The 22,216-nt window shown below is 46.8% G+C and overlaps 1 protein-coding gene and 1 long non-coding RNA gene across 6 annotated transcripts in view; both read right to left on the reverse strand.

Annotated features, from left to right (window-relative positions):
* The window catches only part of MFHAS1 (multifunctional ROCO family signaling regulator 1), a 101,211-nt gene that overhangs the window by 8,651 nt on the left and 70,344 nt on the right, over positions 1–22,216 (reverse strand). For 2 of the 5 annotated variants that reach the window (XM_023252428.2, XM_023252427.2), the window contains exons 2-3: positions 4,215–4,341; positions 1,373–1,571 (exon numbers count right to left, since the gene is read on the reverse strand). In XM_023252428.2, coding sequence (XP_023108196.2) covers positions 1,547–1,571; positions 4,215–4,341 — 152 coding nt within the window. In that variant the 3' untranslated portion in view covers positions 1,373–1,546. Of the gene's footprint in view, positions 1–1,372; positions 1,572–4,210; positions 4,342–22,216 lie in introns of those variants that run through there. The other 3 variants (XM_023252425.2, XM_023252426.2, XM_045055313.1) reach the window with 2 other exon arrangements.
* LOC123384797 lies at positions 6,984–13,841 on the reverse strand. The gene is made up of 2 exons (XR_006596382.1): positions 10,582–13,841; positions 6,984–9,317 (listed from the first exon to the last, which is right to left on the reverse strand). It is a non-coding gene; the product is annotated as an uncharacterized LOC123384797 (long non-coding RNA).

Raw genomic sequence — 22,216 nt, forward strand, 5'->3', positions numbered from 1 at the left:
CATAATGTCCAAGACTCAGTATCCCTTTAATGCCTAGGGGTCAGTCCGGCCGACCAGAATTTCTGGCGGAAAGGGATGGGAAGTGACGGACGGGGTGATTAGCGAGGTGGTGAGAAGCTCTCACAATGCATCATATATCACATCACCACGATGAACACTTTAGCCATCGTACGATTTTATTTGTCGCTTATACTTCACTGAGGCTGAAGAGAAAAGGTCAACGGTTGCCGGGGGTTAAGGAGGAGGCGGGGACCGAGGAATAAATAAAGAGAAGGAGGAAGAGGACCTTTAGGGCAAGCAATGGAAATACTGCCTTTCATACTACAATGGCAGACATAGAAACCCATGGAACGTGCAGCACCAAGAGTGGACCCTGAAGTAAACTGTGGACCTTGAGTGACGATGAAGTAAACTGTGGGACCTTGGGCCCATCTAGTACCACAAATGTGCCACTCTGGTGGAGGGAAGCTGTGCAGAGTGGGGCAGGAGGGATGTGGGATCTCTCTGTACCTTCTGCTCAATTTTGTCGTGAACCCAAAGCTTCTCTACAAAATAAGTTTGTGTTTTAAAACATTGCCTCCTATGCTAAAAGAAGGAAGGAAGGAAGGAAGGAAGGAAGGAAGGAAGGAAGGAAGGAAGAAAAAGAAAAAGAAAGAAAGAGAAAAAAGGTCTGAAGGAGGCAGGTCTCCCTGCAAGCAGCCCCACTTCTCTACTGTCCAATAAATGGGGGGCTGGCATTGGGGGTGGGGGTGCTAGTCAATTCACTGCCTTTAGACTGAACGAGGCCAAGAATAACACGTGATGAGAATTTCTTTGAAACTCACAAGTCTGCTTAATACCAACACACTAAGCAGCAAAGCCATTCTGAAAGCGGTACGAAAAAATTTCTTGCCTGCCCGGAACTATATGTGTTGTATTAGACACAAGAGGGCACAGGTTTCTTTAGGAGTGATGAACATGTTCTAAAATTCGATAGTGGTGATGGCTGTGAACCACATAATAAATGTCAATAATCACTGAATTATTTAAAAAGTGTATCAGACAGAATCCACATCCTTAAGGAGGTAAGAAGTTTTCAGAGCGACCTAGCAAATGTGTCATTAGGTGAGTCTTCACCTCATCTCAAAAGCAAATATCCTTGAAAATCAGCCCAGAAGAGCCTGAGTATGGAGAGGACTCATATTTCTATCTGATAATTAGCAAAGACAAGAAGCCACTCAGCTCCTCAGTATCCCCCTGGAGGGAGAGGTACAGTAGAGGCATTTCTTTCATGCGACCTTTTCCCAATGGAAAGCTGGTAGGGACCCCAACCACCAATCACCAAAACAATGGATGAAAGTAAATCGTCTTAAAAAAAAAAATCACTACTTACTCTTTATTCTCTGTCTCTCCCCATAGGGAAATAAAACACAGAAAAATTTTTAAATGAGAAATAGAAAAACTTGGAATTTATAAGGAAGATCCAGTTAAATAACAGTCATCGATGGTTTTTCTTTATAAAGCGCATGGCAGCACCATTATTTTACACATGGTCAAAGGCAGGCAGTTAAATGACAAGTCTCTGATTTGACCTGTAAAGGAGAGGAGTAAGCTGGTTAAAGAGCTTGGACTGTCTTTTCAAAAAACCACCATGAGATCTAGATCAATGACACAGGAGTAGGGTGACAATTCTTGTACGCCTTGAAGAGTTTACTGGCTGGCCTGCTGTCCTGGAATAATTATTAAGAGCCCTCCTGTCAACCTCAATCCTTTCCTGATTTGAACAATAAGTTACTGATCCATGTAGCACACGGATCAGCTTTGCCTTGGTGCTGACAATCGGTTGCTGACCAGAGACAGGCTCTATAGACAAAGATAAAAGCCCACTGGCCAGGGAGCCCACGCTTAGAGGCATGGAGGGAGGCCCGGAGATCATAAAGTCCAGCATACACACATTAGAATCATCAGGGGGACTATCGTTTTTTCCAAAGACTAGTGCCTGGCCCTTCCCTCTGGAAATTCACATACATATGCCCGATGAAGAAAGATGGATGTCAACCACCCACCTGCATTTTAATGGGATGATAGAGAAGTAAAAGATCACTCTACTATGCCTTGCTAAAAAGTTAACCGGCCTAGAGTTGCAAAGCCAGTGCAGTGGTCCAGACTCCTAATTTCTACTGCCTGTTGGCACCCCCAAGTTTAATCGTCAGGTTCAGACCCAAGCTGTGACTACATAATAACCACCACCTGTGACGGCTTTCCTCCTCAGTCCCCCAAATCTCCTGCTTTCAATACACAGTCATCGACATAAATCAGACCTCCACTGGGCAGGGCCAGACCTGAGTGTCTGTCTGTTTTCATGGATATTCCTTCATTTAGAATGGAGACTTACACTCCAAACCCGCTGTCCATTGTATGAGGCTTTAAAACAAAACAAAACAAAACAAAAAAATCCATTTTGAAATAAAACTATTCACATAGCTAGGTCAAAACCAGTTCAGTCCCTAAAGGTATTCTCTCCAGCATCTAGATGTCTGAGGCTACGCGGCTCTGATTACCCAAGACCTTAAAGCTGCTTATTCAATTTAAGTATAATAACGTGTGAGAGACAGAGGAGGTGATAGCGTTTTTTGTTTTGTTTTTTTTTTTTTCCAGGCTGGTATAAATGTCTTTCTGTGGCAGCACAACGAGAAGCCCATGGGAAAGCACCGATAAAGCTGGCTGGCTGCCACTGTGGTTTCTTATGCAAACTGATACTTTAACTTCTACCTCTATCTCGCCTATTAAACGCCACGCGGCTATGGCGAAACAAGAGGTTAACGTCTGTGCTTGCTCAGGAAAACCTACGCCAGTGCAACGGTTTCCCTCACCCCCTGCTACTTCTGTAAGCCCCCCTCATCCTCTCCCCACTGTGTTTCTGAAAGAAAGGGGCCAACGTCCACCAAAGAACAATCACATTTGTGTTTGATATATTCATACAACAGACAGGGACAAGGGGTGCTCTGGTTAGTATGAAGCTACTATGTAATCGTAAGAAGTGCTTCACAATTTCCCAATGTCCTATGGGCCCCGTGCGTGAGGAGTTAGTCCATGTGTGTGTTAGCTAAAATAGCATTCTGAATACACAGCATTAGATAAGAGTTTCCCGTGGGTGTTTGGTGACATCTTCCAGCAGAGATGAATTAGGGATGTTCTAATGAGTCACTTGGTTTGGACAAAGCACCCTTCTACTGCAGCCGCTAAGGAATGAGCACCCACTGAACACCTCGCTCTGCAGACAACACTCGAAAGTCAGGCAAACGGGTACTTCCGGGCTGAGGCCTGGGCTCTTGTGGAACCCACCCCATAACGAGTCTCTCAAGGTGAGGTGGACAGGCCACCATTTTCAGATGCAAACTGCAGAACCTCCCTATAAAAAGCTCGTCTGTGAAAACAAAATTCTATGGGGTCAGCTCGGAAGAAAAACTCAAGCTTGCCGCATGAATGCTTTGCCCTACAAGCCACGTCGCTGCTGTCTCCCGGAGCATCTCCAAGAAGACTGTGCCCTACTCCTTTGCAAGATTTGCAGCGGAAAGGGATTTTATCACACTTTAAAAGTGGCCTGTGGTTCTTAACACTACAAAAAGAACTAAACAAAATCCCAAAACAGGAGGAGTTCGATCTGTAATACCAAGTAAACACTGTAACTAAAAGTTCACACGTGTACATTCTCTGTGTTTCAGGCCGTTTGGGGGACGGTGGGGGCAATCTGCACAGCCATGATTATCAAGGGCTGAGAATCAGAGACCTACAGAAACAAATTGTCTACCACGGATTTGCTGTAGGCTTTTCTTACTTAGTGGGCGCTCACTTTCCATAAAAAAAAATGTTCTTTTTGGATGATTATACCTGCAAATCTACTAAAAACCAGCTACACACCTTAAATGAGTGAACCGTATTGCCTATGAAATGACAGCTCGATAAAGCTGTTAAAAAATGCTTTTTTTTCAAATGCTCTCACTTTTAATCAGCAAAAGTAAAAAAAAAAAAAAAAAAAGAAATCATAAACAATGAAAAATAAAAATTCCTAGTTTGCTACATAAGCCATGGTGCCTGTGTCACCCAGATACCTAGGTCTGCCTTGGGAGAGCATCCAAAGTTTGCTGGAAGGCACTTTCACTCGGCCTTTTGTATCACACCTACCAGAGCAGGATGGGGAGTGAGCGACCGGGGCTACCGTGTTTGGAACTCACTTGGAACAGGGGCTGATCACAGTCGGTGTAGGTGGGTAAACCAAGGCAACATTCACTCGCTCGCTGCCGTTCTTCGGGCAAATGATCTCGGCCACTCCTTCTGGTCTGGGCTGACTCAGCAACTCCCCTGCAGGAGGAGAGAGAAAATGCGTTAATGAGGTGTGCCTTCATAATGGGACCATTCCATAGAGGAATGCAGCACCCGGGGACTGGGGAAGCCGGGAGGAGGGCAGGTAGTGAGTTGTCTACAGACAACGGACTCAAGAGAACAGATATGCGCCCAGAATCGCAAACCGGCCCTGCTCCCTGCCCGCCGCCTACATTCTCATCTGCATCACCATGGAGAACGTTCTAATGGCTGTGGCGAAGAGGCCATCCTTCCAGACAAAGACAGCATCTGCCGCTATTTTCCTCACCTTCCTTTTCGACTGACTCCGGAGGTCTTTATCTAGATGTTGTGGCAAATTGAGCGCGGATCCCTAGGGCCCGGAGAAGCTGCCAAGGAGGTGTTCATAATTAGCATTTGGGGCAGATGGGATTCGGACAGACTGTAGCAGCCCTTCAACGAAGCCCTGCACAAATGATCTCGACACGCAGCCGACCAAAGGTGTTATCTAGGTAAACAGCCCAGCTTCACACTGGCAAGAGGATATCCTGGGTAGGTCTGTGTGGGGATTTGAAAGCACCAGCATAAGACTATGTTATGACTAATGGGGTCTAGTAAAAACAGACAGTTAACTTAATGCATTACCACAACACCCAGAGGAAATCTGTGTCCTCTGCACGCCCGGATCTCATCTCTCTCCAACTAGACCGTTAAATCCCAAAGAGCAGTAAGGACTTCCATTCCTTACTTTCCCCTCCACCTCGTCTACTTACCGGCAGCACCCTGCCCTCTCTCTGTTCTCACGGCTGGCACTGTGCTGTCGCTCAGAGAAAATTCAGTAACTAGCTTCTAGCTGAGGACAGCACTTGCTACTGCCTAAATCCCCCTACGTAAACCTAGAAAGTAAACGGACCAAACCAAGGACACAAAACGTTTGCCGACTGGGGAAAGATGCTACTGAAAATAAACATCAGCCCTTTGGCAGCCATCACTTAGTAGAACTGATTTGAAAATTCTCAGGGCCCCAGGGGCGCCTGGATGGCTCTGTCAGTTAAGCCTCCCACTTCAGCTCATGTCGTGATCTCACAGTTCGTGAGTTCGAGCCCCGCGTCAGGCTCTGTGCTGACGGCTCAGAGCCCGGAGCCTGCTTCAGATTCTGTGTCTCCCCCTCTCTCTGCCCCTCCCCTGCTCACGCTCTCTCTCTGTCCCTCAAAAATAAACAAAGTGTTAAAAAAAAATTATCTCCCTCCTTCTCCCCCTGCCGCTCCCCTGCTTGCATGCACTCTCCCTCCACCTCTCTCGAGAAATAAAAATAAATTTAAAATTTAAAAAAATTCTTTTTTTTTTTAAATTTTTTCAACGTTTTTTATTTATTTTTGGGACAGAGAGAGACAGAGCATGAACGGGGGAGGGGCAGAGAGAGAGGGAGACACAGAATCGGAAACAGGCTCCAGGCTCCGAGCCATCAGCCCAGAGCCTGACGCGGGGCTCGAACTCACGGACCGCGAGATCGTAACCTGGCTGAAGTTGGACGCTCAACCGACTGCGCCACCCAGGCGCCCCAAAATTAAAAAAAATTCTAATGAACCCAAAGTTAAGCCAACAAGGGATGATTAGAAAGTCCTTGGCGTCAAAATACCGTATTTTGAAATGCCTCACCTTCAGCGGAACTCTCACACTGGTGAGGCACGCCCACGTGCCAGCAGTGACCTTTAAATGTACCTCTCATTTCGTCTGTGCGATGTCTCTAGGAGGGTCATCCTCACTTTACAAATGAGGTCAGGGAGGTTATGTGGCGTACCCCGAGTTGAGGGCAGGCGAGTGGCAGGCTTGGAATGTGACCTTGGGAAGCCATCTCTGGGATGCTTACTCTTTGCCACGACCGTCCAAGACCTCCCAAAGCGGGAACTGCTTCTTTACGCCAGAACACGTCTCTTCTAAAGGAGCAATCTAAAAACACTCTTCTTACATAATGAACTAAGCGTTGACATATTTGCAGTTTTGCGATAAGACATTCGTTTCCTGCTTTGAGCATTTTTCCGTGGCTTTGGACAATATGAACTGAATGTAATTTGAAGTTCCTTAGCCAAACTACTATAAACACCCAACGACTGCAAAAGGTAATTTCACATGATTAGCTTGTACCACGGATACATGGGTATCAGAGCCATACTCTGACACCAACTAAGGAAAGGTTCCAAAACATAAAAATGCAAGTTAAAAATGTAAACACTAAAATGCTACCAAGGCCATAACACGAACCAAAGTGGTGTAGCACGTTAGAGCTGGACGGAAAGTTGGAAGTCATTTGGTCCAAACGCGACCTTCTAAGTCAGAAACCCTCTGAGTCTGGCGGGTCTGTTCCAAGTGTCATGGAGAGCTGTGCATCCCCGGGGAGACGGGACGAGGTCTGCGACCCTGGTTCTAAGCCCCCTGTCGCTTGCTTCCTTACCTGACATTTCTACTCTGCGCTTTCTGTCCCCAGGATCACCCCCAAGGCCTGGACACACTCAGCTTCCGTGGTTTCCCCTGGGAACGCTCTCCTGGTGGGCAGAATGCCCACAGGCCTCCTGCAGCCGCCCGAGCGCGCGGGATCGCAGCTGGTTTTGGGGGAGTGGACCCATTTGCCAGGGTTGCAATTATTTGCAGTAGACCGTTAAGCGCCCGTTATGAATTTTTATTAAACTGACAGCTTTAGTGCCCCCTACCCCAGATTCCCAGTATCCTACCGAGACAGGTAACCGGTTTCGTGGAGGCCCTACCCCCAGCAGCACTGCCAGCCGCAGGGGGGGCATGAAAGCTGCAGGCGAGGAGAAGCCTCCCAGGTGTGAAAACTCCACTCGAGGCTGCAGAAAACCGAGCAGCCAAGCTAAACCGTTCACAATCTCCCGCAGGTCCCCGCCCTCCAACAGGCTCCTGCGAGGTGCCGGGATTCTTAGGACAGAAAGAATGTGCCCTGTCGTTAGATTCAGAAAATGAGGAAAACAGCCTTTTCCTCTCAAAAAACATGATCACAAATACAAAAGTGGTTCATAATATGTGTTATCTACTAAAACAGAAGCTGGTCATCTCAAGTTTCTTGCACACAAACTTGATTTTCAAGCTAAAATATTAGCCAGCGCGCCTGCGTGGCTCAGTCAGTTAAGCGTCCGGCTTCGGCTCAGGTCATGATCTCGCAGTTCGTGAGTTCGAGCCCCGCGTCGGGCTCTATGCTGACAGCTCGGAACCTGGAGCCTGCTTTGGATTTGTGTCTCTCCCTCTCTCTCTCTCTCTGCCTGTCCCCCGTTCATGTATAGTCCCTGTCTCACAAAAAATAAATAAACATTAGAAAAAGCAACAGCCACTCAGTATCTAAATAGGGAGATCTTACTGTGTGTGAGGAGACACAGGGGATACCGGAGTCTAAGTCAAGGCCTTTCATATGGAGGGTCCCAGCATCTGAGAAAGTCACATGTGCATAAAAGGAACTGTAGTCCTGTATGTTAGGGCCCCCTGAGGAAAGTTTTGAAATGTTAGAAGGACAACGAGAAGGACAGAAGAATACTGATTTGCAGGACTCCAAAAGACCTCCAAGAGCAGAGAACACGGTCTCAGAAGACCCATCACATCGATTATCCAGGACTCCACGTTACCAGCATGCTGTTATATACGTCAAGGTAAATGACATACAGCAACCACAGAAGAAAAAATGGTGATCGCAGTAGCAGCTAACATTTATCGAGCACTTATTATGCACTTAGGCTGTCATTGTATCGTGTCACTTAGTCCTCATGACAACACTATGACGTACCTACAATCCTGTCCTCATTATATACAGAGGTGGCGAGGGAGGCTCAGAGCGGTTAGGTATTCACCAACAAGGAGGAAGTGGCAAAGCGGAAATTTGGACCCAGGACTATCTGACTTCACTCTTAACCACCACATAATACTGTCCCGAGGCAAGGACATCGTGATGATTAAATTAGATAACACAGAAAGTGTTAAATGTTGTGTCCGGCATCCGGTAAGTTCTTGACACTATGACATACTGATGAGATTTTTTTGAAAAGCTTAATTTTCCAACTATATAAAGAATTCATGCGAATATGTGATCGTACCCACATTCTCTACAGTAAAGCCGTACGCCAGGATTAGACCGTAAATGATTTACCTGCAAAATACCGCGTCACCAGAAATTTGAAAACTTCAAATGAAAAAATGTTAGATCTATGACACGTCTGTCATCACTAGCAAAAGCCAGTAAAAAAGATAAATCCCAAAGCTGGTGGAAGCTGGGGAAAAAAAAAAAAAAGCTACATTTACAGAAAATGTGCCAGTGGTGAAGTAAGGATAAATACACACGTGACCTGTTATATTTCCATTTTCAGGAACTTGCTTCCAGGAAGTAGGCCTTTCTCTCTGACAAAAATTATACAATGATTGCTCATAGCAACACTATTTATAAAACAGTGAAAACCTGGTAACCCTCTCAAAAGTCCAACACTGGGGAAATGATTAAAAACTCCGACACACCAGTAAGACGGGATTCTCTGTAGTCGTTACAAATTATGAGACTGACATTTCTGTGCGTCAGTGTCCACTTAGAGCTACATTCTAATTAGAAACATCAACTGACCAAGAACACAGATGAATTCAGAGGGAAAGCGGTCCCTCGAGATTTAAATGGTCCTGGGGTTACTTATTTATTTATTTTATGTTTGAGTCAGTAAGAAAACGAGGCGAAAGCATGCCGGCCGCACACCGAAGGGGAATGCGTTTCGAATGCTAGTGCTTTCTCTACGGTTGGAGATGGTCTGTTCACGTGCGGCACACAATGCAGTCAGTCTTCCTGAAAAAGCAGAACTTTGGCCCGAAGAACAGAACACTGCATTCACCGAAGCTGTTTTAGGCCACTGCCCAGTCTCCTTGTGCCCGTTAAAGTTATGAAAAACCGTCCTTAATTACTCCGGCTCAAGATTTCCGGCATTAAAAGGCTGCCACATCAACCGTTTTCCCCCCTGTGGAAGAACAGAACGCTAAGTTTTATTATGTTTTTTTTTTTTTAAAAAGAAAATCAACAGAAGTGGAAGGAACTTTTTCATCTTTTTCTGCAAAGCATCAGAATTCTCAAGCATTGAGCACTTTACACAGAATACAACAAATGTGTCATACTGATGAGTCAAATCGCAATATTAAAAGCCCCTTACCATTTCTTTTTAGTGCAAATAAAAGCCACTTCCCTGATCCAGAATGAAGATCTAAATTACGAACATCCCTCAAAACAGCCAAAGTGGTCTAGACAGTAAAAGAAACAAGTATATAGGTTCTATTAGGTAAGGAACTATCTAGATGTCTTCGGGACCTCTTCCACTCTAATATTCTAAAATTCACCCCCTTGCTCTCCCCACCCCAAAGTCTACTGTTGTACTTCAATTAAATATGACTCTGGATGTAGCTATGTTGAGATCCGTGAATACTGTTTGCCACATCTCCCCTGGGCAAAGGCAGCGTCCTCTGAAACCAGTGAGCAGGAAGTCCCCCACTTTCCAAGCCCATCGAGGTATCAGGCAGCAAAGACCAGAGAACTACACCCTGGTTACTTCATGTGGAAGAGGAAGGCCGGATAGAGATAACAGGACACACTGTCTTAAGACAAAATAAAGCCCAGAAAGTATATACACGGCAGAAGTAAACATCCGACGTTAAAACGCTCAATTTAAAAACACGCCACCGTACACACCTAAGGGTGTGAGAAAAGGCAGAAGAGACCCCCCCGATATCTGCTGGTTCCAACATAACCATCTGTACACTTGGCTGCCATTTCAGAGGAGGACCCCCCCATGCCCGCACCCCCCCCCCTCCCCCACAGGACCATGGCTGGGTGGCTCCTGGTTGGCCACCGCTCAGAGGAAATGAAATAAAGAGATCAGGTTGTACGTTTTGGTAATCTCAACTTTAAAAGAAATTCCCTTTTGTTAAGTAGCTTTGGTCTCAGCCCTTTGATTGTGAATTATAACTTTTTAGGGGGAGAGAAAGTGACATGCAGGAGGGAGTGGGGCACGCCTTTGTAAAGAGCAGAGACAGAGCTGGGCCAGAAGTGTGCCCATCACTGGGAATCACCTTTCTCAGGATAGGGAATAGTGCAGACCCCCGGAGGGGTTGCCCCAGGCCAGACCCGCCCACTCTTAGCTGAAGCCAGCCTGCAGGGACCTATCCTCCGGTCGAGGACAAAATTGCCTGGGAAGCTGTCTGGAGGTGGGCGGAGCATGCTGTCAAACTCACTCGGGTACCCGGAGACTGGGCAGGAATCTTCCCGCTGGGTCACTGGAAGTCAGCTGGGATGCCTACAGATACTGTCCAGCACTCGGCCACACGTACTTGTAGAGAGTTCTGGGACTCAGACTGGTCCCCTAAACTGCAGGGATGCTGCTTTCTTCCTGTGAGCAGAGTCTGCTTTTGGCTCAATTAGTTCCTCTTGGAAATGAGTCCACGATAGGACCGCTTAATAGCCGGATGCATCCTAAGGCACGCATTCCAAAGGCAGCTGCAAAAACTCACACCATCAGAAATTATGAACTTCTTGTAGAACTGTATTTTCATTTGCACTATACAGCCCTTCAATTCTTCAAATTGTAGGCATCTACTGAGTTCTGGGCGATTTAGCAACGTAAAGACATTGCCGTCTCCAGCCATTTGTTGCATTCCCAAGACCAGTTTTGACTCTGAAAGCTGAGACTTCTTCAAAAAAAGAAAAAAGAAAACCGCCCACATGCCCTTCTGTGCCGTGAGGCTTTGGGGACAGTTTACAAAGTCTTATCCGTAAGAGTACACTCTCTAAGCCAAACAGAAGCAGGCCAACTGGGGTCATGGAGATGCCCTTGAACTAGAGGTGCGACTCAGGACCTATCGCCAGTGAGTCGTCATGGCCTGCTCTCAGGCTGCACTAGACAAATTCAGTGTCAACATTTGGCTTCAACTTCCTCCCAGCGTCCTCCAAGGTGGTGGCCGGCGGTGGTGACAGTTACAGGCAAGAGGAAAAACAAAGGTCACGCGCTTGATTCCTTCTATGACTCACACAACGATTCTCACCTGTGAAGTCCTCAGACTCTCCTGATGAGTAGTGGAAGCCAAGCCAAGGGGGACCCGCCCCACTGGGCACAGATGACGGACACCTTTCATATTCCTTTTATGGAAGACGCTCCACCTGGAGTGAACAAGCTCGGCTTCTCCTTGTTTAGCCCAGTTCCTAAGAGAGGATGACTGTCCTCATAGTAATGTCTGCTTACTAATCACATAAAGCTTTGTTTGCTTAGTTGGTTGAGGGACACACGGAAGTGACTGAATACCTCAGGCGTGCTAGGCCGAGAAGAGCTGCATCCCGCCCCTCCCTGGTGGGTAATGACTCAGGTCTCTTCTAGATCAGAAGAGTTGTGACCTAAGAGCACAGCGCCCCTTTCCAGAGCATTCGACCAGAGTTCAACCGAGGGAAAACTGCCAACACAATTTCTTTTCAAAGCGCCACCTGAGTTTTGTCACTTCCTTCACATTACAATTCCTACTTCCTTTTCTTCATGTCTGTTTACCTTTTTTGGTTTTTTATTCGCACACATCCAATCCTTGGTACCATACTCTCTTACCACTGCCTCACGCTTGGCTCGCTCAAGTCCCCTTTCCTACAGCACCCTATCTCCATCACCGCCAGTGGAGTAAGAGCCCCATCCCCTCCCCACTCAGGCCGCTCCTCTATCTAGACTCCCCACCTGCTGAAAAGCTTCAGGGTCTCTGAATCACCAGAGTTGCCTTCCCCGGGCGTTCGTCACAGCACTGGGACAAGATACCAGGCTGAAACTTCATGAGACTTCCACCTTTAAGTGTGAGGTTCCAACAGACACCACATAAATATTCCTGGGAGCCGCACTAAACATCCAGGATAACAGGTGAACCTGGCTGGGGCGGCATTTATTAACACGGACGAGAAATGATTCCAGGGAAGGTGCAGTAAGTTCAGGAGCCTACCAGGAAGGCCTTTGTATCTAAAAGAGTGAACACTAGCAACAGAAATGATTATATCAAAGTTCTTCACCCTTTCTGGTCTCAAAGTCTCCGTCAGTCCCACATTAGCCCAGATAACACACAAATTGCAATGACACCAAAACAAGGTCTCTTACCTTCAGATTATATACAAGATTTCTCTTGAATGTCTAAAAATAAACCACCGTTCATCCTAGAAACATAGAACTATGAGGCACTACTTGAACCTTAGATGAGGTGGTTTTCTGACAGGAAAGCATTTCGTACCAATGGCAAGCACATTTTATTTTATTATTTGTTGTAAAGTTTATTTATTTATTTTGAGAGAGAGAGAGAGAGAGAGAGAGTTCACACGCACGCATGAGTGTAAGCTGGCAAGGGGCAGGGAGAAAGGGAGAGAGAGAATCCCAAGCAGGCTCCCTGCTGTCAGCACAGAGCCTGATGCAAGGCTCTATCTCACAAAGCGTGAGATCATGACTTGAGCCAGAACCAAGAGTTGGATGCTCGACCGAATGAGCTACCCAGGCGCCCCAACGTCAGCACATTTTAAAAACTCGCCACCCATAAGAAGTACCAAGGGCTGGTCCAATGAGTGCCAACAAATTCGTGCAAGTAAATCAATAATGTGAGAAGGTAAAGCTTCCAGAGTTGAAGTGACTCACAGAGGCCAGCTAAGGCCCTCCACAACACTACTCTCGTAGCAGCAACAACAAACGCGAAGCAAATGAACCCACTACATACGTAACGAATATCCCACCAGAGTTATGATCTGAAGTTAACTGGTTGGCTTCTGGCTCGGCAGAAACGGCCCCCGGAAAATGCTCATGTGGACTTAACACTATCCTGTCCTCAGTGACCCTTAGAAGGTCGGCCAGGGTCTAACCCAAACCAAAGCTGGCCGGGGGCAGAAAGATGCACTGCCCCTTCCCCTTCTGTCACTGACTCAACAACTTGCCTCTCAGACGCACGGGCCTGTCACTTGGCTCCATTTTCATTGCTAAGGGTTTATAGAAATACAAATCCACCCAAGAAAGGAAAAATATTTCCCTTTTTCCTGCTCTGGATAAAGTTCCAACAGACTTGGCTAAGGATTAGACATCCTTCACAGATCAAAGTGTGTGGGGGGGAAGGCGGTGGGGGAAGAAGCTGAGCCCGAACCCAGCTCGGCCTTCCCACTCTCAAAATGCAAGTGAGGATTATAAAAAGCCCCCGCCGCTGGACTGAAGTGCTTTCAAAAGGTTACTCTTTATTTGGAGAGCCTGTCACCTACTTCTTACTGGAAACGGTTCCAGGCTCGGAGAAGTTCACGCAGACACATGGAAGCGTTCTGACTAAAACTCTCTCTCCAACCGTAGCTTTCCATCCAACTGAAAATGGGAGGAACTTTTATGGCCTGACCTGAACTTTAATTTTTTTTTAATGCTTATTTATGTTTTGAGAGAGAAAGAGAGACAGAGTGTGAGCGGGGGAGGGGCAGAGAGAGAGGGAGACACAGAATCCGAAGCAGGCTCCAGGCACAGAGCCTGATGTGGGGGCTCGAACTCATGAACCACGAGATCATGATCTGAGCTGAAGCCGGACGCTTGACCGACTGAGTGGCCCAGGCGCCCCTACCTGGCCAGAAATTTAAAACACTGGCCCAACAGCCTTATCAAAATCGACCTGATTCGGAAATACTAGGCTGATCAGAAGTCGTACATTTGCCGGTCTCCTAACAGGGAAGATGAGAAGATTTCTGCAAATATGTTTTTCTCGGAGGGAAAAGGAGTGACTGTCAGGCTAGGTGCGGGGAGCCGAGGAGCCCCTGCAGGGGCCTGGGAGACCAGAGAAGCCCACAAACTTAAGGCTGGAAGGAGCCCTGAGACGGTCCAGCTTGTTTCTTCTGCACACGGTGGGGATCTCCCACCCGCATAAACAAACACCATAGGAGAGCCTACTGTAGCTGGGGTCCTCATTCAACATGAGCTTCGCTTTACCTACTCCCCCTGCCCGAGTCTCATTCCCAGGAGATGCAGACTGGACCTGGGGCCACTGTAAACAAGCAACGAGCATCCATGATGATCTGGGAAGTATGGCACCAACAATGGAAACCCAGAACTCGTTGGCCTAGCCTCTCAAAAGGGGTCATTAAGAACAAGAATGAACTCCTTATATTTCAATGGCATCTCGTTTTGAAACAGATGTAGCTGGCTTCCAAACTGAAGCCTAAATACAGTTAGACAAAGAAAAGAATGCAATCCTGACGCCATTAAAGCCCATTAGAAAGTGTCGCATCGCCAAACAGGACTAGCTTCACCTGGGGAAAGGGTAGCGCCTCGAAGGAACCAATTCTCGGAGCAGCTCGATCTGTGCGGAGCCCATCACTTGACGAGGCCCCTTGCCTTGCCATGGCCTCCATTTCCCCTGTCTTGAGTTTTCACTGATACATCGGAGCAAGATGCAACTACCTATGAAGCACTGTCACCTGGATGCTGACATGTCCACAATCAAACTCTTGACTCCACTGGCCCCATGTAAGCACCACAAGTGCGAGGACTCCCCTTGCTCACTGTTGGATCCCAAGCAACAGAACAGTGCCCGGCACACAGCAGACCCTCGGTACATGGTGAACAACTGAATCAGCCAATTGCTGAATCCACAGATTGAGGGCATATCCAAGGCAGCCTCTCCAGGTCCCTCAGGTCTGTGGTTCCAAATCTGACACTGGTCAGCACACAGTCAGGCCGTTAGGGCTAAAGTCTGCACCCTCTTCTTCCAAAGGGTGCCCAGATGCCCAGCGAGGGCAGGTTTCCTAACCTCCCGCACGATGCTGCCGGGTGCGGGAAGTCGGCCTGCTTCTCCGTCGTACTCGGTCCTGTCGTCTTTTTCAGACTGAAGAGAAAGCCATCACAAAGTCAAAATCCATTTGGGGAGATCCTAATGCCAACGTCTTAAAATATTTTCTAAACTTTAAGGATTGCATCGTTCAGAGACTCTTTAGGGAAACCTGTAAGTGTAGCTAAAAATGCCCTCTGCTGAACTGTAGCTGAAAATGGGTTATTTTAAGAGTAGTAGGGGTGAGGGGGGGGGGCAGGGGGAAGCAGAGGTACCACAAATTATTTAATGCTCCGGATGTGGGGAAGGGGAGACTACAGCTGCAGTAATATCTCAGCGCCTCCCCCTGGGTGGTTCAGTCGGTTAAGTGTCCGGCTTCGGCCCAGGTCATGATCTCACAGTTCGTGAGTTTGAGCCCCACGTTGGGCTCTGTGCTGACAGCTCGGAGCCTGGAGCCTGCTTTGGACTCTATATCTCCCTCTCTCTAATGTTCCTCCCACACTCGCTCGCTCTCTCTCTCTCTCTCTCTCTCAAAAATAAAGATTTAAAAAAAATAAAATTTAACTTAAAGATCTCAGCGCCTCCCTTCTGTCCCTGGGCTTGTGGTTTCCTCACACCTGTGCGCTGATCAGCACCCCGCCGGGTTCTCCACATCGCTGGAGTTCTCCCTCTTCTCCAGTCTTCTAGCCTGCAAACTCTAGTTACCTCGGTCTCCTTAACGCAGGGAATCTGCCAGGCCACCTCAGTGTCGCTCCCTGCATGGCAGCTGAGGGTACTCAGCTGGGGCAGCTATGGGGCTCACTTCCTTGGTTTCCCATCTCTCAGGATCCTTGTCCTTTGTTGCCTAATACTCAGGGTCTTGAAAGTCACCATTTTATATATTTTGTTGGTTTGTTTTGTTTTGTTTTCGGGTGCGAGGGTCAATACAGTCTCTGTCACTGCGGTGAACAGATAAGACCTCATGGTGTATCCACAGGATGGAATACTAGTCAGCAAGAAAAAGGAAGGAACCCATGGACGTATGCCACATGGATGAATCCACAAGTACCTGCTGAGTCAGTGAAGCCAGAGCAAACGCGAGCACATATTGTACGACTCCGCGAAATAAAACTCTAGAAAATGCAAGCTAAACTATAGTGACAGAGATCGTGGTTGCCTGGGGTGAGGTGGGGGACAGTAAGAGACTGGGTGAGAAGAGGAAAGAGGAAATGTTTGAGGGAAACAGATTTGCTTGTTATCTTGATTGTGGTGATGATTTTATGGGTATGTACATATCAAAACTTATTGAACTATATGCTTTCAAATTATGCATTTTACTCTATGCCAGTTATATCCCAACTATATCTCAACTAAAAACAAACAAAATTAGGGGCGCCTGGGTGGCTCAGTCAGGTAAGTGTTCGACTTCAGCTCAAGTCATGATCTCACGGTTCCTGGGTTTGAGCCCCGTGTCAGGTTCTGTGCTGACAGCTTGGGTTCTGTGTGTCCCCCTCTCTCTGTCCCTCCCCCACTCATGCTCTGTCTCTCTCTCTCTCTTAAAAACATTATAAAATGTCTTTAGCGGTGCCTGGGTAGCTCAGTCAGTTAAGCGTCTGACTTTGGCTCAGGTCATGATTTCACAGCTTGTGAGTTTGAGCCCCACATTGGGCTCTGAGATGACAGCTTGGAGCCTGGAGCCTGCTTCGGATTCTCTCTCTGCCCCTTTCCCAGCTCACACTCTGTCTCTCTGTCTCAAAAATAAATAAACATTAAAAAAAAGTCTTTCAAACAAACAAACAAAGCCAAACCCTACAATTAATCAAAAACCTAAGCTATCACCAAGAAACTCCAATTGGTGTGAGGGCATGAGTATCCTACCCAAGAAAATGAAGTGCTTGACAGAGTCTGGGGAGGACAAATTTCATTCACCATACCCCATTAGTTTCATGCTGAAGAATCAAGGATCTCAGATCAAATGCACAGAAGGCAGAAATGCCATATACGCATGTATCTTTTGGCCAAGATTCTTTTTCCAGCTTGTATTTACGATTATTTCCCTGGTGCCTCACTGTACTATTTGTAAGAGAAAAAAGTACATTGTTAGATGAATTCAAGCTGAAGCTCTACTCAATCCTGTAGGAAGTTCTAATATTAAAAATACTAGATACTAGGGGCACTTGGGTGGCTCAGTTGGTTAAGCATCCGACTTAGGCTCAGATCATGATCTTGCGGTCTGTGAGTTCGAGTCCCGCGTCAGGCTCTGTGCTGACAGCTCAGAGCCTGAAGCCTGCTTCAGAATCCCTGTTTCCCTCTCTCTCTCTGCCTTTCCCCTGCTTGCACTCTGTCTCTCTCTCTCTCTCTCAAAAATAAATAAAAAACATGGGGCACTTGGGTGGCTCAGTTGGTTGAGGGACCGACTTTGGCTCAGGTCACGATCTCACAGCTTGTGGGTTTGAGCCCTGCGTTGGGCTCTGTGCTAACGGCTTGGAGCCTGGGGGCTGCTTCAGATTCTGTGTCTCTCTCTCTGCCCCTACCCCACCCACATTCTCTCAAAAATCAATAAACATTTAAAAAAATTTTAATAAATAAAAAACATTAAAAATTAAAAAAAAAACTAGATACTATTTAATATCTAATAATAATTGGTAGGTGATGTTACCTACAAATGACCATTAAATTAGTAGGACAAAGTAGTTAAAGATCATTGATAGTTTTAAACTTCCAAGAAGTAGCAATAATATGGAAAGCACCGAGGACGGCTTCTACAGGACACACGTGCTAGAGCTGGAATATAAAGTAAGTCAAGGGGTAATATACCCACACACCTCTAATCACCTAGAGACATGGAAACTTGCTTTCTTTCTTCTCCTCTTCCTCTTCTGGAAATTACTCTCTGCCTATTGCAAGGTTAAGAGTACTGGGGTGCAGGCATGGCTCAGTCGGCTGAGCATCCGACTCTTGATTTTGGCTCAAGTCACGATCTCACGATTTGTGAGTCTGAGCCCTGCATCAGGCCCTGCGCTCATAGTGTGGAGCCTGCTTGGGATTCTCTCTCCCTCCCTCTGCCCCTCTCTTGCTCATGCTCTCTCCCTCTCTCTCAAATTAAATGAAGAAACTTAAAGTATTATTACATACAAGTGAGACATACACTTTAGTTCCTCCAACACTATTCCACCAAACTTCTAGAAGAAGACAAGGCTAAGGGGGAGGACACTGGCTCCTTTCAGTCTTGAAGCACAGAGTAATCCAGGGACGGACTCACAAAATTAGCTCAAAAGAGCACCACCTTCTCTCCACTTAGACTGGAAATTACACCTGGAAAAGTGACCATAATAATCTCTATCATCTATGATAAAATTTGTCCTGCTTTTTATGGGAGGAAAAATCTCCTTTATTTCTTGGGCTGAGAAATTATACCAAATTATACCCAAACTCTTTAATTGAAGCTAAATTTGTATCAGAGGTTACCAGTCTAATAAAGCCATTTGAAACAAAAAAGCATAGGCAGTTGACAACCTACAAACATTTGACTTTCAAAAACACATGGGCCCATGCCTCTTAGCAGTGATGCTTTTAACAATTCCACCTAAGCAAGCCTCCTCTCGACCTGTGTCCTTGGCCCCAGGCTCTCAGCCTCCTTGCAGCCATGATCCTGAAGCCCATCCCAGTCCACAGATGTGGGAGGTCTTACCTTTTCCTATCTTTGTCCTCACTGTGGCTCTAGCCCATATCTATCCATACAGCCTCACCCATACTTTCCACTATGGACCCAGAGTGCCAAGACCTATGGCCACCAATGCTCTTCCATAACTTTGTAGGTTAGATGGGCTTTGTGGTCTAGCCAAAGCCAAACCAGTATTCGGAGTATCGCCCCTTCAGGGCCATGCCTTTCCCTTTAGAGTCAACAGACAAAAAAGAATTTTTGGAACACAGCCCTTAGTAGGTTAAGGACAATCCACATAATCCAACAGCAAACTCTGTCCTCTCCCCCCACAGACCCCTATTAAAAGGGATTCCTGAGGCACAAGCAGTATCACACATTCACAGGTCAACCACAGGTGACATCAGTGTTCTATACCTAGTTCATTGCTTAATGCATCCCCAGATTTTCTCCAACACAAGAGCGACAGAGATTGCTAATTTTTCCAAGAGAGAGGGGAGAAGGATCAAAATGGGATGAATACTCTGGCAAAGTCTGAAGGCCACTTATCCACCATGTGACCCTGGGGAAGTTATCTAGCCTCTCTGAGCCTCATCGTATCATCTGTGAACTATGGATAATAAATGCCAAACATACACCTCAAGAATTAAATTGACCTAACCCTATTCTCGGCACACCGTAGTAGCTCACTAAATGTTCATTTCTTCCTCGTATCCTTGCCAGTCTGAAACATAAAAACCAAGGCTGATGCAAAAATAACTTCTGAAAAGAGATGTGTTTACTGATGAGCAATTGAAAAGGCCTGACTTTTCTATCCCTGTCCCTGAAGTCCCTGTTGCTACCATTATCTTATATCCCGCCTCCCAGGCAGCACATGTCTGCTAAAGAGCATCTAGCGCTTTTGCACATTTCTAAAAGGAGAGTAAATTTGTGCCTCTTCTTTGGAAAGAAATCTCCAGAGTACCCCCCCAGGTACTTTTTCTGTGGCTATCATTTGACAAATGTCAAAGGACAGAGTCGCAAGGACTTCTTCGGTATCGTTCCTAATGTAAAAGACTGAAACAACTCAAATGGTTGTTGAAGCCTGGTTAGATAAATGCAGCTTACATCAGTAATATAAAAAAGAGAACCAGACAGCTCCTGACATATCAATACATCCAGAGAGAATTTTTAACTTAAAAAAAAACCAAAAAGACCCAAAGCAGTGCTTCTATTCTGCTACCATTGAGGGGGACGGGTAGACTTGTCCCTTCTCCTGTTTATACATGCAAACATATATTGGTAAAAACACAGAGCATCTCTGCAATGATACCCAGAAATCCTGCTTGTCTCCAGCGGGGGCAATGGATGGCCACGGACAAGAGAGAGGACTTTCTTTTCCCCATACAGTCTTTGGCACCTTTTGAAAGGTGCCTACCACTCACATAGACTATCTGTTAAACATAAAACTTAAGTGGCGCCTGACTGGCTCAGTTGGTACAAGCTGATCGACTTGATCTCCGGGTTGTGAGTTTGAGCCCGTGTTGGGCGTAGATATTACTCTAAAATATATTTAATTTTTTTTTAATGTTTATTTATTTTTGAGACAGAGAGAGACAGAGCATGAATGGGGGAGGGGCAGAGAGAGAGAGGGAGACACAGAATCGGAAGCAGGCTCCAGGCTCTGAGCCATCAGCCCAGAGCCCGACGCGGGGCTCGAACTCACGAACCGTGAGATCGTGACCTGGCTGAAGTCGGACGCTCAACCAACTCAGCCACCCAGGCACCCCTCTAAAATATATTTAAAGTGATATTTATATTAAATATTTAAAATAAAAAAAATAAACTTAAAACAATCTATACCAGTATAATTGTTTCCCCTTTTCTCTCTAGAATGGCTTTCTTGTTTTTTAAAAAAGATTTCTTTTTTTTATTTTTATTTTTTTAACATTTATTTATTTTGAGACAGAGAGAGACAGAACATGAGCAGGGGAGGGTCAGAGAGAGAGGGAGACACAGAATCCGAAACAGGCTCCAGGCTCTGAGCTGTCAGCCCAGAGCCTGACGCGGGGCTCGAATTCACGGACCGCGAGATCGTGACCTGAGCCGAAGTCGGACGCCCAACCGACTGAGCCACCCAGGCGCCCCTAAAAAAGATTTCTTTACATTTATGTTTTAATTATAAAAAAGTTAACATGTGCTGGTTTTAATAATTAACATAAAATGTGTAAAGGAAAGGTTATAATCACTTTCCTCCCTTTACTCCTTCCCAAGTATCCAGGCTGCCTTCCTTACCTCTCTCCCTGCTCGGCTCGAACGTAGCGATAATGCATATTTACACACCCGGGATGTTTTGGTTGATTTCTATCAGGCAGAATCTTACCATATGTACAAGTGCAACATTCTTTTCTTTCATCCGACTGCATATTATCTGACAGTTGTGCCAGGATGGGAACTATATTTGCTCCCAGTTTCTTGATTCATCTAGTGTCAATGTCTTTCTCTTCCTCGGCCCTCGGCCCTCTCCTGCCCACACTCATACAATTTTATATAAATGGACTCAGGTCACAAAATAATTTTTAATGGGGTCTCTTTGTTTAGTTGCTTTCTGCCACCGCTCCCCCCCCCAACCCATTTCCTAGACAGTCTCCTGCGCCCTTGGAGGGTGAGTCTGCGTGCCCACATTGCCACCCTGAAGTCCCCCCCCAAGCCCTCTCCCTCTCTTTCTGGGACCGGCTCCTGCTCTCGGGGCATCTCAGAGTCAGGCGTGCCCTGCGGCCAACTGCAGCCAGCTGGCCAGTCCGCGAAACGTGGGCTCTGGCCAAGTATGAAGTGTGCCACTTCCCTGGAGGTGCCATGTGCATCATGCTATTAAATGATCTAAAAGGAGAAGCCACTGGAAGCTTTTCACAAACCCAAATCACACATTTAAGAGAAAATAGCACAAGTGACAGCGAAGAGCTCTCCAGCAAGCAGAGGCTTCCCTACCCCTCTTCCTTTAAAAGCCAGCAGAGACGAGGGAGCAGAGAGCGGGAAGGGAAGGGTATCTGGGTCTCCCCGCTGAGGTCTGAGCGGCTCCCTGCCTGGCCTGGCCCGGCCGCGGGGTGACGGGCAGCAGCTGCGGGCTGGAGCCAGAACGAAAGGCTGGGGATTAGCGGCTTCTGTGCGGAGTTTACAGGGCCTCAGAGGCCCTGTGGCAGGAGGTCCGAGAACGAGGAGGGAGTGGAAACGCAGGGTCACTTGCCACTAGGCCCATTTCCACCCTCCATTTCTCGGTTCTTAGGTTTCATCGCGGCAAATTTCACGGAGCGCAAGGCAGTGCTCACGATCTTTGTTCAGCTAGGAGGATGGTGCCCAGATGATCCCCTCCCTCCCAGCTATGCTCCAGGTCTTCTGTACGTAGCCGATCTTTACTGACGCCAGGGGCTATGAAAACACCAGCCGGTCTCCACT

The sequence above is a fragment of the Felis catus genome, chromosome B1 (genome assembly GCF_018350175.1).
Source record: "Felis catus isolate Fca126 chromosome B1, F.catus_Fca126_mat1.0, whole genome shotgun sequence".
In the NCBI taxonomy this organism is placed as follows: domain Eukaryota; kingdom Metazoa; phylum Chordata; class Mammalia; order Carnivora; family Felidae; genus Felis; species Felis catus.